Source organism: Syngnathus floridae, chromosome 5 (genome assembly GCF_059516105.1).
Source record: "Syngnathus floridae isolate MCC-2025c chromosome 5, RoL_Sflo_1.0, whole genome shotgun sequence".
Classification (NCBI taxonomy): Eukaryota; Metazoa; Chordata; class Actinopteri; order Syngnathiformes; family Syngnathidae; genus Syngnathus; species Syngnathus floridae.
Genome location: NC_142417.1, coordinates 7,715,568 through 7,739,252, shown reverse-complemented (window position 1 = coordinate 7,739,252; position 23,685 = coordinate 7,715,568). Strand labels below are relative to the sequence as shown.

The following is a 23,685-nucleotide window of genomic DNA, read 5'->3' as shown; positions in this document are numbered from 1 at the left end:
AGTGTCTAACTTCAGCCTGTTGCAAATAGACGCAAATAAATGTATCAGGACGCCATCTCGCTCTACCAATAATAATTTAATTATAATATAAAATATATATCTAATATTCTTATAATATGACTCTTCAGGTAAAACAAAAAACATAAAAAATAAATGGATAACATTAAAAACATTGCTAAAATACTTAAATATTATCTCACTAATCACAATTGTGCCTTCATATACGATTTTCATAAAAATATGTCATAACTCTCATAGCGTTTCTATTTTTTTGCTCCTCGGTAATTTAATAAGGCATTGTTTCTATTAAAATAGACTATTTCTCTCTCAAAATGATAAAGTTACTCTCTTAACTGTCCTCCTACCAAACAATTGTATCGCTCACGAATACTATATTATTTATTCTTGTCACATTCTACTGAGGTAGCCGTTTTATTCTGGACACTTAATGTGACATCAAACATTATTAATGACGTCATGTTGTGTGCAGTGGCCCTTTAAGTTGGCTCTCCAGGGAGCGAGTCCGGGAGAGAGAGTGAGAGAAAAGAAGAGAGAGAGAGAGAGCGGCTGACTCCATGCTGTCTGTGCTGCAGCTGTGGACAGCAGACATGCTCCATCTGTCCATCCTCCTCCTCCTGCATCCGTCCATTCATCCATCCCAGCAGCATCAGATGCGCTGACATGCCGCGTGGAGCGTCGCGTCAGAGCCTCACACGAGGATGAAAATGCTCCGCTTCCGCAGCCCCAGCATCCGCTCCCTGGAGAACCACCAGGAGATCCCGTGCACCATCCGCCTGCTGGACGACTCGGAGATCTCCTGCAGCATCCAGGTAGGGAGGCAACATCGCAATGGATACAGCAAATTGAGGGATACAGCAGCGCAGGCTTTCCAACACATGCTCAATGCGTACCAGTGTAGTTTTACATAACGTGTTGTTTGTCTCTGGTGCAATGCACACAACCTCAAAAATGCATAATTACATCAAATAAGCCCCCCATGCCAGAAGAATTATTTTTGTGTATGTGCTTATACGTATGCATGGGTGGAGAAAGAAGTTAGATAGGAAGTTAACTCTAAGCACAGCAATGTTGGAGATCCATGGGTGTGGTGGATAGGCTATTGATAATGATCAGCCTTTTTAAAACCTGGTCTATAATAATATTTATTATTATTTCATTATTATTATTAGTGAATGCATGGGTTAGCAGTCCAAACATCTGGATGTGCATGATGCTTTATTGTGGCATTAGATAAAATGCAGAATTATTCATAAAGCTCCAATTAAAAAGATCTACAATATTTTAACAACGTATTTCATATTTGATTCAGTACATGTCCACAATCTCTTTGAGAGTTTAAGAGAGCTGTATGAAATATTCTGCCTTTGTAAGTGCTCACACTTGATTATCACTGTCAGGGAAGTTTGTATTAAAAATGTATACAAGATAGAAATATAGAAATCTGAGCACAATCGTTTAGTTTTAGTTTTCATGAACTAACCTCAAAATTGTAGCACTCAATGTCTACAAAAGTTCAATTTCTCCCAATTATTGTTGACTAAAGTGTCTGAATGTGCCCTATCAAGGTGGTGATGAAAAAGCATTAGACAGCAAGTGTGTCTAAGACTCCTCACAATAAAAGGGCACAATTTACAAATGTGCATTTTTACTTTGTCGATGATGTGACCACACGTCATTTAAATAGAATTAATTAAATGGACATGAAGTGTGCTGTAATCCTACTTTTTTGTAATTTTTGTATTTTGACCAGAAATGTCTGCGACCTTTGGGACCTGCGAACTGCTTTAATTTGTGGGGAAAAAATTACATCTACTTACTCGGCTTACTTTATGTAACTTCTTGTGTCCATTTTCCTTCTCTGCCTCTCAACACCCTTCACTCCTGCAAACAAAAAAAGCCCAAGAAAATTTTTGATGTGACTTTAGAGTCATTTGACACGATGGAAATTGACTTGTAAATTTCTAGCTGACTGCTTTTCTTTCCTCGTTTCTTTTCTTTTCCAAAGTGTGCTTTTTAATGGCTCCATGTGCCGTGTGCTCGTTCTGTGCTCGGCTGTGCATATTTCATGACCTCCTGCTCTAAGTCACTCACAAAAGCAGCAGCACTTCTCATCACTGGGTTAATTTCTCCTTTCTTTCCATAATGTGGGTCAGTCGGCACACATTGCAGATGTCAGCAAGTTAAATGAAACTAGGTGTAATTTAATGTCTATCTTTGATGCCTTTGTACCTGCAGTGGAATTCTGTTGTGTCGAACTGCACTGCATTGCATCAAGAACTTATCAGTGCCCAAGTCTACTGGAATTCCTGTTAAGGACACAGTTGTCCATGTAACAAGATGGCCAAAGCCCTGGTTAATGGGAACTAAAAAATCGGTGTCAAGGAAGTATTGTTGTCGGCCTCACAGTTAGGAGGGTGCGGGTACGATTCCACCTCCGGCCCTCCCTGTGTGGAGTTTGCATGTTCTCCCCGGGCCCGCGTGGGTTTTCTCCGGGCACTCCGGTTTCCTCCCACATTCCAAAAACATGCTTGGTAGGCCGATTGAAGACTCCAAATTGTCCCTAGGTGTGAGTGTGAGTGCGATTGGTTGTCTGTCTCTGTGTGCCCTGCGATTGGCTGGCAACCAGTTCAGGGTGTCCCCCGCCTACTGCCCGATGACGGCTGGGTTAGGCTCCAGCACGCCCGCGACCCCCGTGGGGACTAAGCGGTTCAGAAAATGGATGGATGGATGGAAGTATTGTTGAGCTGATACTTCTTGTCTTCTTGTCTGATAGATCTTTGTACGGTGGAGAGAAGCTAAATTTAGCCTGCGTTGTTGGTCCACACATACTTCTGAAAATCAAATCTTCTGTCAGTCATTATTTTTCTTGAAGTGGAATGGAAATATAATTTTTGCTATATTTACAGTTCAAACTATCAACATGGAGAAATAAAAAAGTGTGTAGGGGTGGTGTCACTTATACACTTCATGTCGTAGTGCTCAGTCAGTACCATGTCTGTGAAATGCTTTCATCAAAATACCCCAAGGGTATTTTCGCTGTGTCCCAATTTCCAGCCACTGCCAGCCCCAAGCTTAGATAAAAAAAATAAAATAAAATGAAGGGTTGTGTTAGGAAGGGCATCTTGTCTCCGAATTGTGCCAAACAACTCGGTGCGAGTGACTTGTGCTGGCCACCTCTGACGAGACTAATAGTCACTTGATCGTACAATGGGTGGGAAAACTCATTGTAGGCGTGGCCATTATGTAAATTAGCCCTACTGTGATGTAACAGTCGGTGAAAGGCTAGAAAGGCTTCCTCACGCAGTTTCAGAAAAAGCAAGCCAACCAAAAAAATTTAATTTCACACCTGATGGGTGGGCATGCACTTCAGAGACCCGACTATTCGAATACAGGCAACCAAAAAGTAAAATATCAAAGTTATCTACCTTCTAGCAGTCCGGAATCATGTGTGTGTGTGCTCCATGCTGCAGCATGCAACTTTCTGTAGGTCTTGTCATGCCAGAAGAACAGAAGAGACAATAGGAGATCAATATCCAATTGACCTCAGCTCCTTCTTACTTTGTCGTCTTCATCCCGTCTTTATTCCATTCCCTCTTCCCATTGTACCTTATCTCACATTCTCTTGCTCTACCTATCTTTTTCTCTGCTCTCTCGGTCTCGCTCCCCTGGCGTGTCTGTGACACATCATGTATAATTAAGCGAGATCAGTGTTCCTCATGCGCCTGACACCCGTCAGTTGTCAGTGATGCTTTTGCATGGTGAGTTTCTCTGACTGGGGCTTGGATGAAGACATGTGAAATGCATGTTTGTTGATGAGCGCATCTTCTGAATTCTTTCATGCAGTCCAGCAGGAGCATGCACAAGCATTTTTGCATTCGTCATTATTTGAGCATATGATGTTGCAATAATGCAATTTTGAAGCTTATTCTGAGTCAGTCTGGATGGTTGTTGAATCCGTAAAGAAGTGGACCGCACAGAAAATAACAAATAAAATCGAATTAAGCATATCTATCTATTACGTAAAATATGGATTTTAAAGTGTAATTGTGGAAAAATCATTTCACATTCATCAATAGTCATATAGTTGGACTTTTAGAAATAATTGTAAAGTTAGTAAAATACTAAAAAAGTAAAATAATTGCCACTTCCTTTTCTGAAATGTGAGGCTGTTGTTAAAATAGCATATGCAGCAGCAACGCATTTCTCTGAATTGTTTGAGGAAAGTTAAAAATAGCTAGACTGGTTCTATTCTCGTCCCGTTCGCCCGACGACTTTGATGCTCATCAAATCAAGAGCCATAATCTATTTTCTGTGGTTTACTTTTCATTGCAATATAAAAGTATGAGAAATGGTTTACACAGTGCAAGGTTGGAAAGGCAATATTGGTGTGATATACCGTTTTGGATGTGTTAGTTCAATTTGAATAGCAATGGCACAAGAAAGAAAAAAAAAGCTGAAATTTTTTTCAGATATAACCCCTAAAGTCAGAAAATGTACTATTAATACATGGTGCAAAGGTGAAAAATGTCACCTGTGTATCACACAAAGGCCGTAACAACTATCCTGTCCATTCTTTTATTATGACATAATTATTTCAAATCAACACATACACACATACACAACACACACATGTACGATTGCACACACACTCTAAGGTTGTTTTTTTCCCCTGAGGATTTTTCATGGATTTTTCTGTCTTCCACAAACCTCCTGTGGTGTGAAGATAAGAGAGCCGCTCACAATAGTGGCAATGCTGCTACAATCTCAATCACACTGCTCTGAGAGTGTGTGTGTGTGGTTTTTTTTATGCGTGTGCGTGCATGTGTGTGTGTGAGATAACCAGCAGTGCAAGCGGGATGGATGGCTCTCCATTAGAATAGGAACTAGTCCTGCCCCATAAACGTATAATTTATGGCTCTAACTCAAAGCTTATTAGCCGGTGTGCCCAGCCATGAACTCACTCTCAGCGTGCACGCATTTGAACACCCCACCGCCACCTCACTGTGTGTGTGCGTGCGTGCATGCCTGCCTCTTTTATTCCGAGTGATGATGAGGTAATTTGCCTCTCCCATACAGGGACAAGGTCGCGGCATAGTCAATGTATCATGTGATGAACATCCCACCTCCTGGAAAAAAGGGCAAAAATGAAGATGGTTTTCTTTTGGCCCCCAGGTTAGAATGAAACCATTCCTCAGAACCTCCAGGTTCTAGAATGAAGGCAGAGGAGGACCGTGACATCACTGTCATCTGATTGGCCAACAGATGTAGTTTAAGCTATGTGGCAAGGAACGCCATTCCGCACGCCCATTTCTTTTTTCTTTTTTTTTTAAGGGAGTGGTTTTTAATGACCAACAACTCTGTGAGCAGCTTGTAAATACAGAATAAGCAACACTTAATCTGCTCCATTGTTGACACAACAGTAAGCTGTTTTGACCTCATTGTACGAGGATTTTCTAATAATCAATTTGACACCATGAATTAGTATTAGCATCCCAAAAGAATAGAAGCCATAAGAATGAACAGAGGGATCATCTCCCTATTTTTTGAAGGGTAATCATCGGTCATTTGGAAGCCTCGCCTCAATTTTGATACATCCTATAATATCAAGCTAGCGCCTTGCAGTGTGAAATCCTCAACTTGGTTTCTGCATTCTTCAGAGCGTCGCCTCAGAGGATGATTTGCATCCTGCATCCTCGGCTGGACTCTAATCTTTTCAAATGGTCCAAACCCCAGCGAGTGACCCACTTAGGCTTGACAAACTCAAATCAATGCAGCCAGATATTCTTCTTTAAAGAAAATAAGAGCTTGAACTGCCAGATAAATAACTACCCATAATGTGAGGGGTACTTTTAAGTTCCATATAACGATGGGTGGCTAAAATGAGATTTGCCCTGCGTCACTTTGCACTGGATCAATTCGCTATATAGCTAAATTAAATCCAGTAGTTTCTTATTACCATAGTCAGTGCTTGTCCAATAACATCATTAAGCAATTTTGTATTGCAAATGCAATGCGGTCGGAGGTCGTGTTCCGCCATTAATATTTGATGTTTTGTGAGTTTTTTCAGATTTGGGACGGACACCGGAATGAATATTTGATGGCATAAGTGCTTTTATTTTATATCACTTGACGTCTGGACGTGGCTGGCTGCACAAACTTGTCGGGCATGAGCACACACACACACACACATACACACAAACTCAAGTGTGTGTATGTGAAGGGCACTTTGCCATCATTAAGTGAGGCTGATGTAGCGAACGAGCGGGTTAATTTTTAATATCCAGGCCTTTGACGATATAAAAAATGGATTTGGCTCTTGTTGGACATGACATAGACTCCTAAACTCCTTCATCCTGTGTGTCTTTATATAGCTCCGTCTCAATCTTCTCGATGTGTTTGGCCTCTCACTCTGCCTCTGTTGTCTGTCCTCAAGTTTCCGCCCCAGGGACGAGGATGAGTGTGACTCCATGATCCGTCTGCGGCCTTCCTGCCAGCGTTCGTGTGCTTGCATTTTCTCTCTTTTCCGATTTCACGGCTGACTCCCTAACACTTTTGTCACTGGCGGGCGTGGGCGGGGTCCAGACGCAAATGGGGATGGACACATGCGAGTAAAAATACACAAATGTGGACGGAGACAGTTCATGAGACACAACTTCTCATTCCAGAGCTGTATAAAAGGATCAAATAATAATGATTTGTTCTTTATTATTTGGTATAAATACAAAAAGATAAAACAGTTTTGCAATGATAAATACAATTGTGTCAAAATCATCGGTTCCTGCAGTGTGAATACAAAACGAGTGCTGGAACTGTGCGTGCGTTTTTGTTTTGTTTTGACGTGTGTTTGTGTGAGTGCGTGTCCCGGAAAGTGAGTAAATCTCAGCGAATGCCCGGAGGACTCAAATCAATCAGTCCTGCTTAACTGAGCACAAATTCAACCTCCATCAGCAGGTTATTGAGCAGTTAGAGGACACGCTCGCTACGCTGATTGCTGTATAGGGCTTGACAGGGGACACGTGGGGAAATAATGGCAGACTCAGGCCTGTTATTGGCAAATTTGACAAAAAACTATGTTATTTATATTATTATTATGTTTATATTTGGGACACTCATAATTTCCATTCTAATCACCTCCTAACTTTATTACATGACAATATTGACTTAATATTTTCAATGTTGTGCTAGGATAGAGTGGTTGGTTGTGTTTGGCCTTTGTGTTTTTTTTTAAATTAGAAAAAACAAAATGTTTTTGTTTACAAAATTAAAATTTCAGACTCACAACTGAAAACAGCAACATTTCTCTTCACCATTGTACGAATTGCCAGAGGTCACATTTTAATCTTCTTTACTTGCATCTGGCACAATTCTTTCGGACCACGCACATTTATCAATACCTTTGTCAGTTTCAGGTTATTTCAGCGAGCGTGTGTTAGCGGGTCTACGAGGCTCGGTTCCAATCTGGGTTTGGGGGACATATTCTCCTGGACCTCAATTCAAAAGCGATACTTGATTTTCATTTCTTCAGTTGCTGTTACTGTATTTGTTAAACCATTATTGATTTTGTCAAATTATTTAATTGAGTCATAGTTGGTTAGTTTGTTTATTAGCTTGTTCACACTGGACTATGAGGCTCAGTTATGTTCTGGGGCTGCTTTGCCACCATTCTCTAAGACCTCACTTATGAAGCAAGGCCCGATTTTAGTTATATGGCAGTAAACTGATTTTTTTTTAAAGTCATTATTTTCTCTGTTTTTAGTTATTGAAGTGACAATTGTCTGTGGCTTTTAATTAATTGTATTTATTTATTATTTAATTAATTGAACAGAAGGGTGCCAACAATTTTGCCGTTAGTTAGTTAGTTAGTTAGTTAGTTAGTTAGTTAGTTAGTTAGTTAGTTAGTTAGTTAGTTAGTTAGTTAGTTAGTTAGTTAGTTAGTTAGTTAGTTAGTTAGTTAGTTAGTTAGTTAGTTAGTTAGTCAGTCCAATTCTAATTTACTATCAGTTCAAGTGACCACTGTGAGTTTTTCTGATTTTTTTTGGAAGGGAATCAAGAATTATGACCCGACATCAGCTTCACCAAGTGTCACAAAGTTGGTTAGCTATATTAGAACAGGATACATGAAAAACTCTCATTGATCCATCCGTGAAATTGAAGCAGGCATTGCAGTTTGAAGCTGCCAAATTCCAGAACTTGACATTACACCTTGCAAATCGCACACAGTCAGCGAGGATATTCTCCATCTGACCTGTGGCCCTATACGCGCTGCATAAAATGGATTCAAGCTTCTTTTTTTGAACCTACTGTCTAATGCAGGCCGTTCATCACTGGTCTGGTTATTTTATCACTCTTTTCCTCACTTTTCTTTATGGCTCGCGTGCATTTGCAGCTTTTTAAATACACTTATTTATGCTGTCTCGTGCTATGTGCTGCTTTTTCCCTGACTCTCTATGTGTTTGCGTGTGCACTGTCCATGATGAGTAGATATTGACTGAGGAGCAGAGAGTTTATTGATCGCTCTCTGTGTGTCTGCATCGGCTTTATGGACTGAACATCCGGCCTGTATTTCCTGGCACTACTTTACCTCAGCAGATGTATCACCGCCGCAAAGCTGCTGATGCGTTTCATACTGTTGTCATGATATTTACAATCATACAACTGCGTGGCGGGGTTGACGCTAACAGGGAATTGTTGGCTGGGATTACAAAGCAGCAGAGCAAAGGAAGGCAGGTGGATTTTATGGGATTTGTCAGCTTTGATAGCAAGCAGTTGGATATAGAGCCAAAACAAACTTCTATTTAGGGAGTCAGCGCCAGTCTTGAACTCACACAGCCAGACCCTGTGAGAGTTGTTAACGACAACCATCACGCTCACTCCTGACAGTTATCGCCACCCATGGTGAATGTCTGCCATCTACAGTACAAGCAATTTAATCCAATGACCAGTATTGAAGCAATAAATAAATAAGTAATTAAAACTTTCTTTTCTTAATATAAAATGTAAATATACAATTGATCCATGGGGGGCTAAAGCATGTCATACATATTTCATATTAAGACTGCTGTGCAGTTTTGTATATGTAAAGGGTGAAAAAAAGTAAATACATTTGTATATTGTTTGTTTCTACTGTTGATTTTTTTCTAGAGAGACACCAAAGGCCAGTTCCTGTTCGACCATGTGTGTAATCACTACAACCTCCTCGAGAAGGATTACTTTGGTATTCGCTATGTGGATCCAGAGAAACAGAGGGTAAACATCATACTCGCTGATCATTAGCCTTTTCAAATATTAATGCAACTTATGTGTGCGTGTGTGTGTGTGTGTGTGTGTGTGTGTACGTGCGTGCGCATGAGCATGTTTTAAACGGAAAATTATACGAAGACGCTGCCATAAATATAAAGTGTTCTCCTTTAATGCATTCAAAAGTGTCAGCATTGCCAAGCGCTATTCATCATTACCTAAAATTATGCCCTTGTGATGATAAACTGCTGTTAAGGTAATATTTCTTGTCAACCCTGGAGAGCTTTTTAATGTTAATGATGAGTTTGTGAGTGTGTAATATTCAACAGTGGGTAATGTCAGATTAATATTTAACTTTTTTTTTTTTTAGCACTGGCTGGAGCCGAATAAAGGGGTGGTTCGACAGATGAAATGTAAGTGCACCTTCTTGTGTCATTTGTATGGATTTACAGGAATGGATGAATGTGATTAACATCTCAGGGTACATACACGGCTATAAAATGTAGTCATCCAAAAAAGATGTTTTCATCCTTATACTATACTGGAAAATATGATTTTTACATCTATAAGAAAGCTATATTTACATTTTTTTACATTTGTAAAATACATATTTATATTTTGTTTTCTTTATATTTATTTGTAATCTATTATTCTTTAGATTCAGTTTGAGTTTGCAAATCTGAAAAACCCAGTGAAATGATTATGTCAACATTATATTATTTTAGCACCCTTAATAATTTTGGGTGGTTTGAAATAAATGCCCGTCTACAAATATCTGATTTTATTTGTAGAATGTAGAAAAATAAATGCCTTCCGCATAGTAAAGGCATACCCTTCACTTGACTTATTTCGTTATACACCATTATGTCACTAACACTTACTGTATTGGTAAACTGGCCCTAAAAATAAATATTACACTAAAAAATAAATGTCACCTCACAACACATGCTCCCCTTTAAACAGATGCCTCCTCCATCTGCAGTTGAGTAAATAAACCCCTCGGGCTGCTACGTGAGGAAGAACCCTCTTTCCTGTCTATTCTCTCTCTTCCTTCCCATCTTCTGTGTTTTCTAATGGCCGGGATGTTGTTCCTCTTCTGCTATAAACTGATAACAGAGCAGGGCTATTAGTGGTGAAACATGCGCCTGGGAATTAGCGCGAGAGATCGAGATAGAGGCAGAGGAAATGTAAAACGTTGATGGATAATGTGGCTAAAGGAAGAAAGGTCTGGAAAACTAAGACGAGGAGCTCTGTTGACAGGGAAGGAGAAGAAAAAAGAGGGAAAGAAATAGAGGCGCTGACTCGTCCTGACGTGTCATCTCCCTGTGGCGGAGTTGTCACCTAAATTAGAACATGTGACGTATTTTTATTTAGGACATTGACGTCACATTTGCATACGTGTGCCAACTCCGTTTAAAAAAAACATCTTAAGCTGCTCGTGTTTTTTTGGCTTTCATAATCCTTAACATCTATTATGTATTATGTGTGGCTTCTTTTTTTTTCCCCTTCAGTGATTGAGGAGCACCTCTTTAAAGGCAAAATCTGCCCAAAACATTGTGATGGTCCCATTTAAAATAACTGCGGATTGTTAGAAGTTAGTCATTGCCACACTTTTTTTTTTTTTTTTTATTATTTGTAGCTAGTGTTGCCTGGAAGATGAAATAGTAGCAGCGTTACAAATGCTTGGGTAGTCACAATGAAACAGAAAACTCATTGTGTCAATATTTTCCAAGACAGAAATGTGTAAGATTGCCCAGAGAAGCAAGGAAACGTTTCAATTTGTTTATGTCTGTGCACGTGCATGCCTTGTGTGTCTCCACAGCTCTGCAGCCCTTCACCATGTGCTTCCGAGTTAAATTTTACCCACACGAGCCAATGAAGATCAAAGAAGAGCTGACAAGGTACAAGGACCCTTTTACACAATATCTGCTCTACTTGGTGATCGGTGCCATGGTAACTGGGGAAATACGAGAAATCTAACCAGGAATGAACAGGAGCAATGTGTAATTATGAAGTACTAGGGGTTCTTGATATACAACAGAGTTCTGTTCCAATGACCTCATTTGTCTCCTGGATGGAATTAACCTCTGCGAATACAGTAGTTAAGTCATTGCAGTAAATATTAGTATCAAAAACACTTATAGTCGAAGACAAATGTATTTTCTTTATGCCTTTCATGATCCAAGTATCCATTATGTAGGTTGAGTGATGGTGAAAAATGGTGCTGAAAATGTAGCAAAATTCAAAACAAGCCAGAACAAATTCTTACTAGTGCTTCCTCCATGCTTGGTCTAATTCGCATGGATGAGTTAGCGCCGGCCCCGCCTTAGTAACCGTGGCAACAAACACATCCCCTAGCTGCCGCGCCAGTCATTTTTGATTTCCTTGGTAACGCGATACGCCGCCTGCCATTAAAATTTCAAGTCGTTTCCAGGGTTACGCCACCCCAAGTGTGTATGTTTTCATGTCAAATGGCAGCACCACATTCCCTTCAGTCATGACATTGTTTTAAAAAAAAAAAAAAAAAAAAAAAAACTCATGATACTATCTGAAACCTTGCAGTGGAAATATTGTTTACAGTAGCCAGATTTGAGGTCATTGGATGTGTTGCGGGATAATTTATCCCTATTTCATCATTCACTGTGTTTTATATTCCGCTCTGGATTTCAGCTAATTAATGCGGAAAAGTGTGAAAACAAATGCAAATGGTACACTATTTAGGTTTCTTGAATAAATTACCTGACATGACAGTTTTTTTTCAGTTATTTTTTTTTAACAAATACATGGAAACCTATGGAGTACACATAGGGGCAGTATGAACCTTGTGACCCAAAATGCAAACAGTACTTTTTCTGCTCATGCATTTTGATTCTCTTTTCTTCCTTGCGTCTGCAGGTACCTGTTGTACCTCCAGCTGAAGAGAGACGTCTACCACGGCCGTCTCCTCTGTCCCTTTGCAGAAGCTGCCTATCTGGGCGCGTGCATTGTGCAGGGTGAGGCCATTTTATTGTACCAGTCAATTAAGCATTCACACAAGTGTGATTTGGCAGCTGGAATAAGTTTCGTAAAAACATGGGAGGTATTTTCTATTCAACACAATACAGTGACTTTTTCATGTATACAATCTAACTAAATTCTTCATTTAAGTCACACTACAAAAGACATGCCCCATCCCTAAGAAACACTTCAACACAAACTCATTGTTGAAAGGAATGTGTGCACGGATTAGAAACGGGATTAGCGAGATTTGTTCTGTTAGAAATGAACACGTCTGGTCGAGTGCTCTCTGATTGGTTGGTGTGAGAACGCAGAAGCCACAGCAGAGTCCTCTCCCTTCCAACTGTCACAATGTAATGAGGACAGGCCCCATCAGGGTGATGACTTCGGAGCTGAGGATTAGTTTTAATTAGGCAATGCTTTGATTTAATCATTGCACTGATTTGTAATTAAAGATGGCTCTAAGACAGTTGGGACCTTCCATGTGTTTACAGATCGGGCGATACCGTAATCCCTGTCATATTTGTGCTTCACTTAAAAAACTACATAGACTACATAAAATGTCCTAAAAGTACACACATTTATGTATTTTTTTTTTTTAATGTGGTATGGGATGGTAGGCTAGGTCAAGAAAATAATACATGTAATTGGTTATATTCTATGTCAATGTCTTGCAGTTCCTAATGATTGATTATAGGTTCATAATATGAACAAAAGTATCGGGACAGAGGGTCATTTTAAAAGTGGATGAGTGGAAAGTGGAAGAAAATATGGAGCTTCCGCACTTCTGGGAAAATATCAAAGTGTGTGTCTTTGGGGAATTTCTGTCCATTCACCCAGAAGATTCACATTCTCTCTGATGGGCTTGTTACATACCAAAATCATCAAGCGTGCTTTTATGGACCTTGCTTTGTGCACTGGGGCAGTTAAAATGTTCACATAAAGTTGGAGGTGAAACAAAACAAGTGTCTTGCTAAAATGAATCTATGGTGTTCACTGTTCTGGGCATACCTAAAAATTCACTGTTGGGTTTACACTGGGAAAGGAAATGTCTTGGAATATCTTAGATAAAAATTCCAATAAAATATCATCAAATTAAATTAAATTAAATTATTTGCTCCTGATTTGGATTTTTAACATGTTATGGCTAGTTTTGAACAGATGTCAAGGGAAATTGGGCCACTTAAAGGGTCTTGAGGTTGACATTGTTGCAATGTATTCACCTCAACTGTTTTGTCTCCTTTCAGCCGAGCTGGGGGACTACGACCAAGAAGAGCATCCGTCCGACTATATCAGAGATTTCAGGCTGTTCCCCAAGCAGTCGCTTAAACTGGAGAGGAAAATTATGGAGATACACAAGACTGAGCTGAGGTGAGAAAACTGAGTATGTGTGTCACTTCTTTCTTACTGGTTGTTTGATTTGTTCACGCAGTGAACGGAAATAGCAGAAAACACTAGAAGACGTAAAAAAAAAAAAAGACCAGCTTAAGTGTCATGGATGGATGAGACTGGAGGGGAGAAACTATTTTTAGATGGTGTGAAATTTGATTAAAGCCATGTGAAAATGGTGCGGGAATCAGCAGTTTGCTTTGAAACACAGTGTTGGATATAAATGTCACTATTTCCCCACAGCAAGAAGGTCTTCTAGCTTCCTGGCTTGTGGACTTTATTTTGGTCATAATCGTTTAAATCAATAACTTAACAGCGGAACCTTTGAATTGAAATGCTCCGGAAGAGGAGAAGCGTGATAAAGATCATCGAAGCGTGCACATGTGTTCAGAGCCATTTTGTGATCTCTCGAGAGATGTTCAATTAGATTCAAATCTGGGAGCCGGCTGGGCTACTCAAGTACATTGCCAGAGTTGTCCTCAAGTCACACGTTTGATATCATGGCTCTTTGCTTTGATTCGTTGTCCTGCTTTGACAAGATGACCAAAAGTGGATCAGCGTGCTTGCAATTTATGTTAAACTCCGCCTACCTTGATTTCCCTGTGCAGACACAGTGAGTTCACAAAATGCTCTTATCCTACTCCTGCAGGATGTTTTTGTTTGTTTATATGTTTGTTTTTAGCTGAGCTGCTGCCTGCAAGGTTTGTCACACTCTGAGCTTTTAAGCATCAAAGACGAATTCCTCATTTGTCAACAGCGCTTTGGCACACGATGACAAGAATGCCCTCGGTCTGCACCGTTGGGTCCAAATGACAGTGATCACAGCACGTGGCAAAGAACGACATGTTCTTCCCATTAACCTTTTCTGTTCTCTGCATATGAATAAATGTTTGAGACTGGGTTAGCTGGAGACTTATGAGCAGGTCAATTAGTGGATAGTAATCATCATTTGCTGTGACGTCAAAATGAGTTTGGGAAAAACAACTAAAGCACATTTGTATGACTCATATTGTCAACATGCTGCAGAGATATTTTGTTTTTTGTGTTATGTTATTATCCATCCATTTTCAATAGCACATGTCCTCATTTGGAGCCTATCACAGCCGGATTTGGTCTACCCTCGACCAGTCGCCAGTCAATGTCAGGATGCATACTGACAAACAATCATTCACATCTATGGAATATATAAAAACTCGGACTTAACCTAACGTGCCTCTGCTCAAAAGAGACTGCCGTCTAGCACGTCCCCAGACACCCTCAGTTACTCTGAGGACGGCTAAAAAAAAAAAAAAAAGGAAAACCATGCATGCAAAGATAGGAGTGTGCAATTTGATTTTTTTTATCCGCTGAGGGCAGTAGCGATTAGAAACTCAAAATTCAGCTATAAGCAATCAGAAGACAACGTATTGAGAACCAGCATTAACTATAACTTTGAAATTCGGCTCTGGGCATTTGCATAATGTCCTCCCACATTGATGTTCATCTTAGGTGCAATTCCAAATGTCTGGCCTCTTCTGAGTTCTTCCGCAATTTATGCATTTAATCATTTCTTTTTTTCTTTTTCACACAGGGGTCAATGTGTTGCCTTAGCAGAACTCAACATGCTCCAAAGGGCACACAACCTTGAAACTTACGGAGTTGACCCTCACCCTTGCAAGGTAGTTTGTATTACTTTTTGTTTCATACATTTGGTCTGAATGATGCTGGATCCTTTGTTCGTCACTTAATAATCATGGGGATAATTGTGTGTGCGTGTGTGTGTGTGCGTGCGTGTGTATGTGGGTGTCGGTGTGTATACAGGACTTCACTGGTTCCACAGCATTCCTGGGGTTCACAGCAACCGGTTTCGTGGTTTTCCAGGGAAACAAGAGGATCCATCTTCTGAAATGGTATTAAAAAATATCCATATTTTGTGTATTGTTCAGAAATCAGAAAAGAAATTAAGCAGTGAAAGAAATGCCATACTTTCTTAAGATGGAACCCAGGGACTGCAGATACAATGAAAATAGTAGGGGCCCCAAAATTGAACCCTGTGGAACACCATACGACAGTGGGGCAGTGTGGAACTCAGAGCAACCAAGGCTAACGCAAAAAAAAAAAAATCCTTGTTTCCTAACTAGCAGAAGCCAACAGAATATCATGGTCTAATGTTTCAAATTCTTCAGTCAGGTCCAACAAAACAAGACAGTCTGTAGTGTCATTAAAAACTCATAACAGGGCTGACTTTGTGTTACGCAGCATCCTAAAACCTGACTGGAAAATGTTTTGTGTATTCTGTTTCTGCACAGTCTTCACTTTATTGCATTGCTCTTAATGACAACAATCAGGAAAAAGTACAAAAATGACCAACCAAATCTGGCTTTCCACATTTTGTGCTTTTCTGCTTTGTCCAGGGCCGACGTCAGTAAGCTCAAGTTTGAAGGGAAAACATTTTACGTCATCGGCATCCAAAAAGAGGTGAGTTCGTCGACCTCCTCCTTCTCCTTTCATGTGTCAATATGAAGAAGGAAACTTCATCGCAGTGTTTATTTACACTTCTCTTATTGACACAGTCCTTGTGAATCATGCGACCTTTCTGCTGCATTCTCCCTTTGATAACCTTACACACAACTCAACTGTTTATTTCCCCACCACACACAAACTGTATATTTGTGTGTTACTGTTTCAGATCTCCTTAACAGGCAGGATTCACTGTAACACGATGGTGGGTGTGTTAACCTCCTCACTCCCATCATGTGACCAAATGTTACCCAAACACGAGACACCTTTCAAACCAAAATACACACTGAGCATTTAAAGTGATTAAAGCACGTTTGTTGCCCATTCTCGTGCTAATTTAAATTGGGATTGGCTGATAGGGCTCCCTAATGAAACGGTTTATAGTTTAGTACGCTGTGAATTTCAGACAGGTAATCTAACTTTTAGATATCAAATTTTACGTTGCTACAAATCACAGAGAGAACAGCCTAGATTGCGATATTTGTTATTGGATTTGAATTTTTTTCCCTACTTTCTGAAATTGGTTTAGTCTTTTTGTATTTGGTTCTAATAGTTGTCCTATTCAAAACATGTACTAATAGTTGTATATTTTACTGTATTTTTTTTGTAATGGTTGACAGTTGACACTGTTGTTTTTTCTGTTGTGTTTTATTTAGGTTTTATTCCAACATTTTATATTTAGTTTTGTTTCTTTATGTCAAAATATGTTTGTATTTTTTTTCTCCTAATATTTTTTATCTGGTATTGGTCGTAAAATGTATGTATTTATTTAGTTTTGTTTTCTTAAACTTTTTAGATTTTGCATGTTTGTCCTCCAATACGTTTTTGTTTTGGTCACAGTATTTTTGCCGTGGTTGATAATTGGAGAATTGTAGATTTTTCCTCTCAACAAGTGGCGTTGCCTTACTAAATTTCTTCTTTCATGTGATTTCAAAAAACAGTCTTGTGTTTGGGTGCACTTTTCATGAACATCTGGGTGTTGCATCTTTGATGCCTCACTCCCATTTGTGCATACTGCCTCTTCATTTTGCAGCTGATTGTGTTTGACATTGGAGACTGACTCACATCGCTGATGATTGGGTGCATTATCGCTAAGTCGCATCGCTGATTGGGTGCTTTATGGTGAAGTCAAAAGCCGGGTTTGGTCTCCAATGTGTTGGCTGGCCAGCCAAGCGCTAGATCTGTGCTAATCCAATGTGATGACGGCCGCTTAGTTTTATCTTTGTGTTTCTGTCTCTTCTCTCCGTTTGTAAACATAGTCGTCACTGGTGAGTACACGAGGAGGCGGGGGGCACCGCAAATCACTCTTGGACTCTAATCTTCCCGATATGATCTCCCCTAAAGCACCAGCATCACATTGCACACATCCAGTCACACAGGCCCATCATGTTACATTAATAGGAACTGTGTTTATGTTTATTGTCTGCTTGTGACATTGTCCTTTGTGTGTGTACAGTGATCTCCCACATATTCTCGTTTTTTTTTTTTTCACAAACTTTTCACTGAAAACTCACTTGTTATTTTGCAATTCTCAAGATGCCATAAGATGTCACCTGCCATTTGTTTGCGAAGGGCAATTTTGCAAAATGAGTTTGAAATTACATTAAACTGTGCCGGGATCAGAGTTAAATTGATTTTAAATAAATATAGCATGTTATTACTTGAAGAATGCATCGGAACAATACGCCTTTCTCCATTCCTGCACTTAACTTGAAAATGAGAAAATTGAATTAGCCCTCTTTTGTTGTCAGTGGCACAACTTAGATGTATAAATGTGTGCATTGGCCGGTGACGCCACGTCATGCCTGTCAGTGTGTTTCACCGAGTCATTGTCACGTCATCGATCGCCCTCCCCGGCACCCACGGAATCGATTGATTTTCTCCTATTACCAGACGCGCACAGCAACTGTAAACCTGCACTTACAGCAATATGTCCATCTTCCAGGCCCATTAGGACCTCTTTGTGCTGAACAGTAAAACTTAAAAGCCTATGCTTCCAATTGTGGCTGTCAGGCGTTCTTTTTTGCACAGCTCAATTCTCTTTGGGCATGTGAAGTGGATATTTACGGTTCAGCACCCATGGAATCACCTATTCTCACTTTTTATTTTCATTTTTTTATTTATTTATCTTTTTATGGAAAATTATTTTTGATCCATCTCTGTTTATGCAAAAATTCAGGGAAGGGCCCAAAAAATAAGAGCTAAATAATTTGCAGTTGGGCCCTTTCCCTCCCCCGCGGGCAAATGGTGCGGTCCACTGCATTGACATCTCAAAGTGATTTTCTCTTTCCTCTGCTTTTGTGCTTTTTGTGTTCAGAAGAAACTGGTGCTGACGTTTCACACCTCAACCCCTGCTGCGTGTAAGCACTTGTGGAAGTGTGGTGTGGAGAATCAAGCCTTTTACAAGTGCGTTTCCCCCCCCACACACACACACCCACACACCCACACACACACTCACACACACATCCACAAATCTGATTGGTTATGGAAACAGAGCATATAGCCTATAGTTGAAGTTAACAGCTACTGATCCTGATTCTGAGTATATTAGCTTGATATTGCATCACAAAGAAGCTGTGTTTCCAGGAACAACTCGAATGCATCGTATCGACTTATTAATGTGAGCCGCTCAAGTGTCTCGAAGGAAGCGAGAGAGACTAATGTCATCTCAAATATCAGACAAGCAAATTATCTTTTTAATATCAATTTATAAAAGCTCCGTACATTATTACTTTGATTCATACTGACTAATAGCCATCACTTATCAGTCATACAAATTACACATTAGTCGCTCTTGTTTTTGCTGAGTGTGTGTGCAACACATGGTTTGTGATTATGCCCCTATTTTTTGTCTTGTCACCCTTTTTTTAATAGGTGCGCAAAGTCAAGTCAGATAAAGACGATGTCAAGTAGCAACATTTTCTTCAAAGGCAGCAGGTTTAGATACAGGTGACATGCATTTTATTGTTTGTAGCAATACAATGCCACTGTCTGAGTTAGCTGAAATGTTTTTGGTTTTGTTTTTGCAGTGGAAGAGTAGCCAAGGAGGTGATAGAAGCCAGCTCTAAAATCCAGAGAGATCCACCTGAGGTGCGCAGGTAAGGTCGATCGCCATTGTTCAAAACAAACAACTGAGTAGGAACTGAAGAAAGAAAAATTGAACCATCGCCAACCTGCTCGATATACTGAATCACTTTTCCAATTGGCCCTAATGCAAGTGGACCATCGCATTGTGTATTCCTTGGCCCTAATTTTGTGGAAAGTAGCAACAAAAAAGACCAGTTTTTTAAAAAAAATCATCATGTTACCTGTTTTGTTTCCAAAATCTACCAAACACTTGATCAGCCATCATTTTTGACGTTTGTCTTTTCAGAGTCCAGTTTGGTCAGAGTCGAAGCTTTAGCTCATTGAGTCATAAGAACCTCATCATGAACATGGAACCTCTGGTACCAGCTTTGCCCTCGACCAACGAGTACGACGAGACGACGGTGGAAAACGGTAGGTGGATGCTGTGTTTCTTGTTGCGCACAAACGTAGGAAGGTCATATGTGACGCTAATTGAGCAGCTGATGCTCACATCCCTCCATCAGTCCGGTCTCCCTGGAGACGGCAATTGCCGCCTGCTAAAAATACCCTTCCCATGAGCCTCCCTGAGGGTGCCGCCATGTCTGTATGCACACTTGTCTCTGTGTACACATGTAGGCAAGTCAACATTTTAAATGTGTACGTTTTGAGATCCCTCAGACTGAGCGTGAAATTCAGTCCTGATTGATACTGCTCATAAAAGGTCTTGACAAGGTGTCGGCTTGGAAGACTTTTCATTTGCAGGTCATTATCAATCCTCGTCCTTATATCTTCTGTTCTGCTGCCATCTATTATCTGATTTAGACATAAATTTCAGGTATGAAGAGCAGATGGTAAGATGATAGGAAGATCTAGTTGACACGGCGTGGATGTGATGGATCTTCAATCTCCGTTTCCATCACAACTTCACCTTGGAAGCGTCAACAACCGACTGCAAGGACATTTGGATAAAGTGTCCTCGACGGCTAAAGTCACCGTCTATATTCAGAGCTCTAATCTCCGACATTAGAAGAGAAACAGGAAGCTGACCCGGCATCAGTGTCGACCTCGTTGTGTTTGTGCAGCCTGTCGCTACTCACTGTGGCACGACGCTATCGCTTATGGATGTTCTTATGGGGATTGGAATGCAGTCCTGCCATGTCCTGTTTTGTAAAGGATACTACTGGACTTTACAACACACTGTCATCTGTAGGAGTACAGTCACTGTCTGTCTCTTTGGGTAAAGTCTCCATGTAATGTAGCACGACTAACAGTCCTGAAAGACAGAAAATATTTATAAACTGGAGTGCAAAGTAACAAGCAACCAGCATCAACTTCCATTTGCAGGAGATCTGCAGTCCACGGTTCTGAAGCTCAGGTTTTTAAAGATTGGCCAACTGTAGCCTGTAAAATCCGAACCTGCTGAGAATTTCACCCCATCCACAAGCAGTTGTATCATGAAAGGATTTTCATTCACATTGAGACTTAAGCCTTCAGTCCACTGTACCAAATACCCAGATTTTTAGAGACTGGGAAACTCCCCCCTCTAAATTTGAACCTTTGCGGGTTCCACCCCATTGACAAGCCACCTGAACACAACAAAAGGGGTACAGTTGGAATCAATTTCTATTACTAAGGACTCTAGGGGACTTTTCAGGGGGCCCAGCTAATGTTGGGAAAGACCTTCATGCGGATCGACTTGAAGAGAGGAAAAGGAAAACGATCCCCATCCCATTCAGGGTCAGGCCTGCCTCTCTGTAATCACTGTTAGATTAGTTGCCCCTCTCACACCAGAACCACCTCGGTTATATTTAGAACATGGAGCTTTGGTTGATCTGCCTCTAATGCCTGCGCAGTCTTTGTTAAGATGGTTGACATTCATACGAGGCCGGCCGTGTGTGGATCACAGAGAGCGCGAGAGAGAGAGAGAATGTATCTGGCTGTGTCTCTCACTGTCTCTCGAGTGTGTACGTAGAGGCATGTGTGTGTGTTCTGATGCCAAACACTGTTCAAGTCAGTCTATGAAGTAGGGGCATCGCAGTGAACAGTTGGGTCTGAGATTTGTCTTCAGACTCAATGATGGAGGTTCTTGAGCACCGGAACGGGACTGATCAAATCAGTTTGGAGTCGGAAGGGGCCGAGCCAGCCAACCACGAGAACCCTTGTAGCTTGCCGCCAGAGCAGACAGAGGCTAAGGAAATGCAGGAGGGAGAAGCTGGGCCCCTGGAAGTGTTCTACCCAACGCAGGCCTCAGAGGACCCGGCGTCATCATCATCATCGGTGGTTGTGGCGCAGGCCTTGAGGTGCCAAGTGAAGATCACCACCCAGCGCAGCCTCCATCTACGCATCGCCAACCACACCGCGCGGGATGTGTATGTGCGGCTGGTGGGGCACGGGGGACAAGTCGCTGGGATCAGTGCCGGAATGCAGAGGAACATACTGGAGCCAAGTAAGATACATATAGGCGTCTATGGAGCAGGACAGTGGAACCTTGAAAGGTTGTGCGCAATCGACGGGATTTTTGTAGCGATGCGCTCGCCAGCCAGCCATGGGATTGTATTTCCTTTATTAGGACATTTGAGTTCCCAGTTTGCATCTCATTGCTTGCTAGATGTACATTTATGTGCGTGAATTTTCCATTGCATCTCATTATCTTGTGCGGGCGTACCTAGCTACTGTACTCAGCATGTGTCGCTGAAAGGGTGTCTGGTTTGTTGTGACAACCAGTTGGCACAAAGTGTAAATGCAGTCCATCATTCTCACCCTCTCTGGTGGCATGCTCTATGAACGGTTAAATGTGTGTGTGTGAATAAGAACGAGTCAGCTTGCACGAGATATGTGTGTGTTTTTGCATTCATTAGCTAACAATGCTATTGATGCAAATTGCAGCATGCATAGAAGTGACGCCTGACTCGTATAGCTATTAATAATAATCGACTACTACAGACTGAAATTTGAAGGTGACAATATTAGCCTGTCTCTGGAGTCACAACACAAGTGGTGTCAATGAGTCATTGTGGTGAGTGAGTGGGGGTGAGCACCAAACCTGTGGCGCTAACTGCCTGTCTCGGAGTTTGTCAATTATCGGTAGGAAAGAATATGGGCAAAGCCGCCTTAAAGAGCTTGGTCACATAACTGAGTGAACAAGCCCCATATCCAGGTGGAATTGGGTGTGTTGGAGAAGGGAAACATCTAAAACGTACAGGATAGCGGTTCTCTTGGACTGTAGTTGAACATCCCTTCTGTAGGTGGAAATACAGTACTGCGTGTGTGTGTAAAAATATATCCAGCTGTCATGGTTGCATCAAATTGGAGGGTGGTTGTTGGTGCACTAATGTTCCATATTGGTTGCCTCAGCTTGTCGACACTTTGCAAATCCAGAGTTTACCTCTGCCTTCATAGACTGCATGCATACGTGGACAAAAGAGGAACCTACAGGCTTTTTGTCTGGAGGTCAAAATATGACAGAAAGGGCATTCACTGTGACAATGAATGTGGACGAGTGGACAGAGCGTGTTTTTTCTTTTCTTTTTTTTATGGTAACATTTGTTGCACGGCTGTTAGACGTGTTTTACCAGCATGTGAGCGCCATCATGTGGCGAGTATTGTCAGGGAAATGATGCAGTCATGTTTGACTACATATGAAATAATAATCATAATAATAATAATAATGAGGGATGGCTGGGATAGATTCTAAATGCTCTAATGGAGACAAAACCAAGTAAAAGATAATCATCTAATGTACGAGTGTCAAACTCAAGGCCCGGGGGCCAGATACGGTCCGTCACATAATTTTATGGGGCCCGCGAAGACAAATTGTGCATCTAATTTGTGTGTCATTACTAGAATTGCAAATTGTCTTCACTTTTAATATCTTTTTTTTTTAAATATTTGACTCGTCTGATTTGAAAACGAGTTATTTGTCAGTTTGTTTTGTAGCTTTTACTGTGTATAATATGAGGTGCTCATACGTTTATTTGGGTTGACAGTCATAAGAGCCCTCCGAAAGAAGCTATGACTACAATGCTCATTAGATTCTAATGAGTGTATTTTTATGAACGGAATGTACAATCTACAATGTATTTGTGTCACCCAGCAGGCTTTGTTGCTCTGAAGGACTCGGCCGCGTTGCCTCCCGTCACACCTTCAGCCGCTCCCGTAGACCATCAACCAAGCACGGATGGAGCGAACTGTGCGTCAGACCTGCCGCCTCCCCGCCCTGCCATGGAGACTATTAGTATCCGACCTCAGATGCCCAAAGCAAGAAATGAAATTGATGAGGATGACGAGGCTGACGGAGAACGGACCATCTCTGAGCTTGTCTACAGGTTTGCTGGCCCATATATGCACCAATTTGATTCGGGGGTGCAAGTGGATCCCATTTTAGCTAATTTGGGGTGATACATTAGGTACACCTTGACTTACACTTGCAGTCAAAGAACTCCAATTGTATTATCTTGTCTTTTGGACAGTTCCTTT

At 40.9% G+C, this 23,685-nt stretch overlaps 1 protein-coding gene and 1 long non-coding RNA gene across 5 annotated transcripts in view; one reads left to right on the top strand and one right to left on the bottom strand.

Annotated features, from left to right (window-relative positions):
* frmd3 (FERM domain containing 3) overlaps positions 1–23,685 on the top strand; it is a 32,381-nt gene that overhangs the window by 4,632 nt on the left and 4,064 nt on the right. Inside the window, exons 2-16 of one of the 4 annotated variants that reach the window (XM_088375472.1) lie at positions 491–830; positions 9,163–9,267; positions 9,629–9,671; positions 11,081–11,159; positions 12,154–12,251; positions 13,503–13,626; positions 15,215–15,302; positions 15,445–15,533; positions 16,038–16,101; positions 16,313–16,348; positions 18,461–18,549; positions 19,018–19,092; positions 19,173–19,241; positions 19,517–19,641; positions 23,306–23,534. In XM_088375472.1, the coding sequence (XP_088231598.1) occupies positions 720–830; positions 9,163–9,267; positions 9,629–9,671; positions 11,081–11,159; positions 12,154–12,251; positions 13,503–13,626; positions 15,215–15,302; positions 15,445–15,533; positions 16,038–16,101; positions 16,313–16,348; positions 18,461–18,549; positions 19,018–19,092; positions 19,173–19,241; positions 19,517–19,641; positions 23,306–23,534 (1,424 nt within the window). In that variant the 5' untranslated portion in view covers positions 491–719. Of the gene's footprint in view, positions 1–490; positions 831–9,162; positions 9,268–9,628; positions 9,672–11,080; positions 11,160–12,153; positions 12,252–13,502; positions 13,627–15,214; positions 15,303–15,444; positions 15,534–16,037; positions 16,102–16,312; positions 16,349–18,460; positions 18,550–19,017; positions 19,093–19,172; positions 19,242–19,516; positions 19,642–23,302; positions 23,535–23,685 lie in introns of all 4 variants that reach the window. The other 3 variants (XM_088375471.1, XM_088375475.1, XM_088375473.1) reach the window with 3 other exon arrangements.
* LOC148397860 (uncharacterized) lies at positions 136–14,350 on the bottom strand. Its single transcript, XR_015858526.1, has 3 exons — positions 14,235–14,350; positions 1,839–1,902; positions 136–817 (listed from the first exon to the last, which is right to left on the bottom strand). It is a non-coding gene; the product is annotated as an uncharacterized LOC148397860 (long non-coding RNA).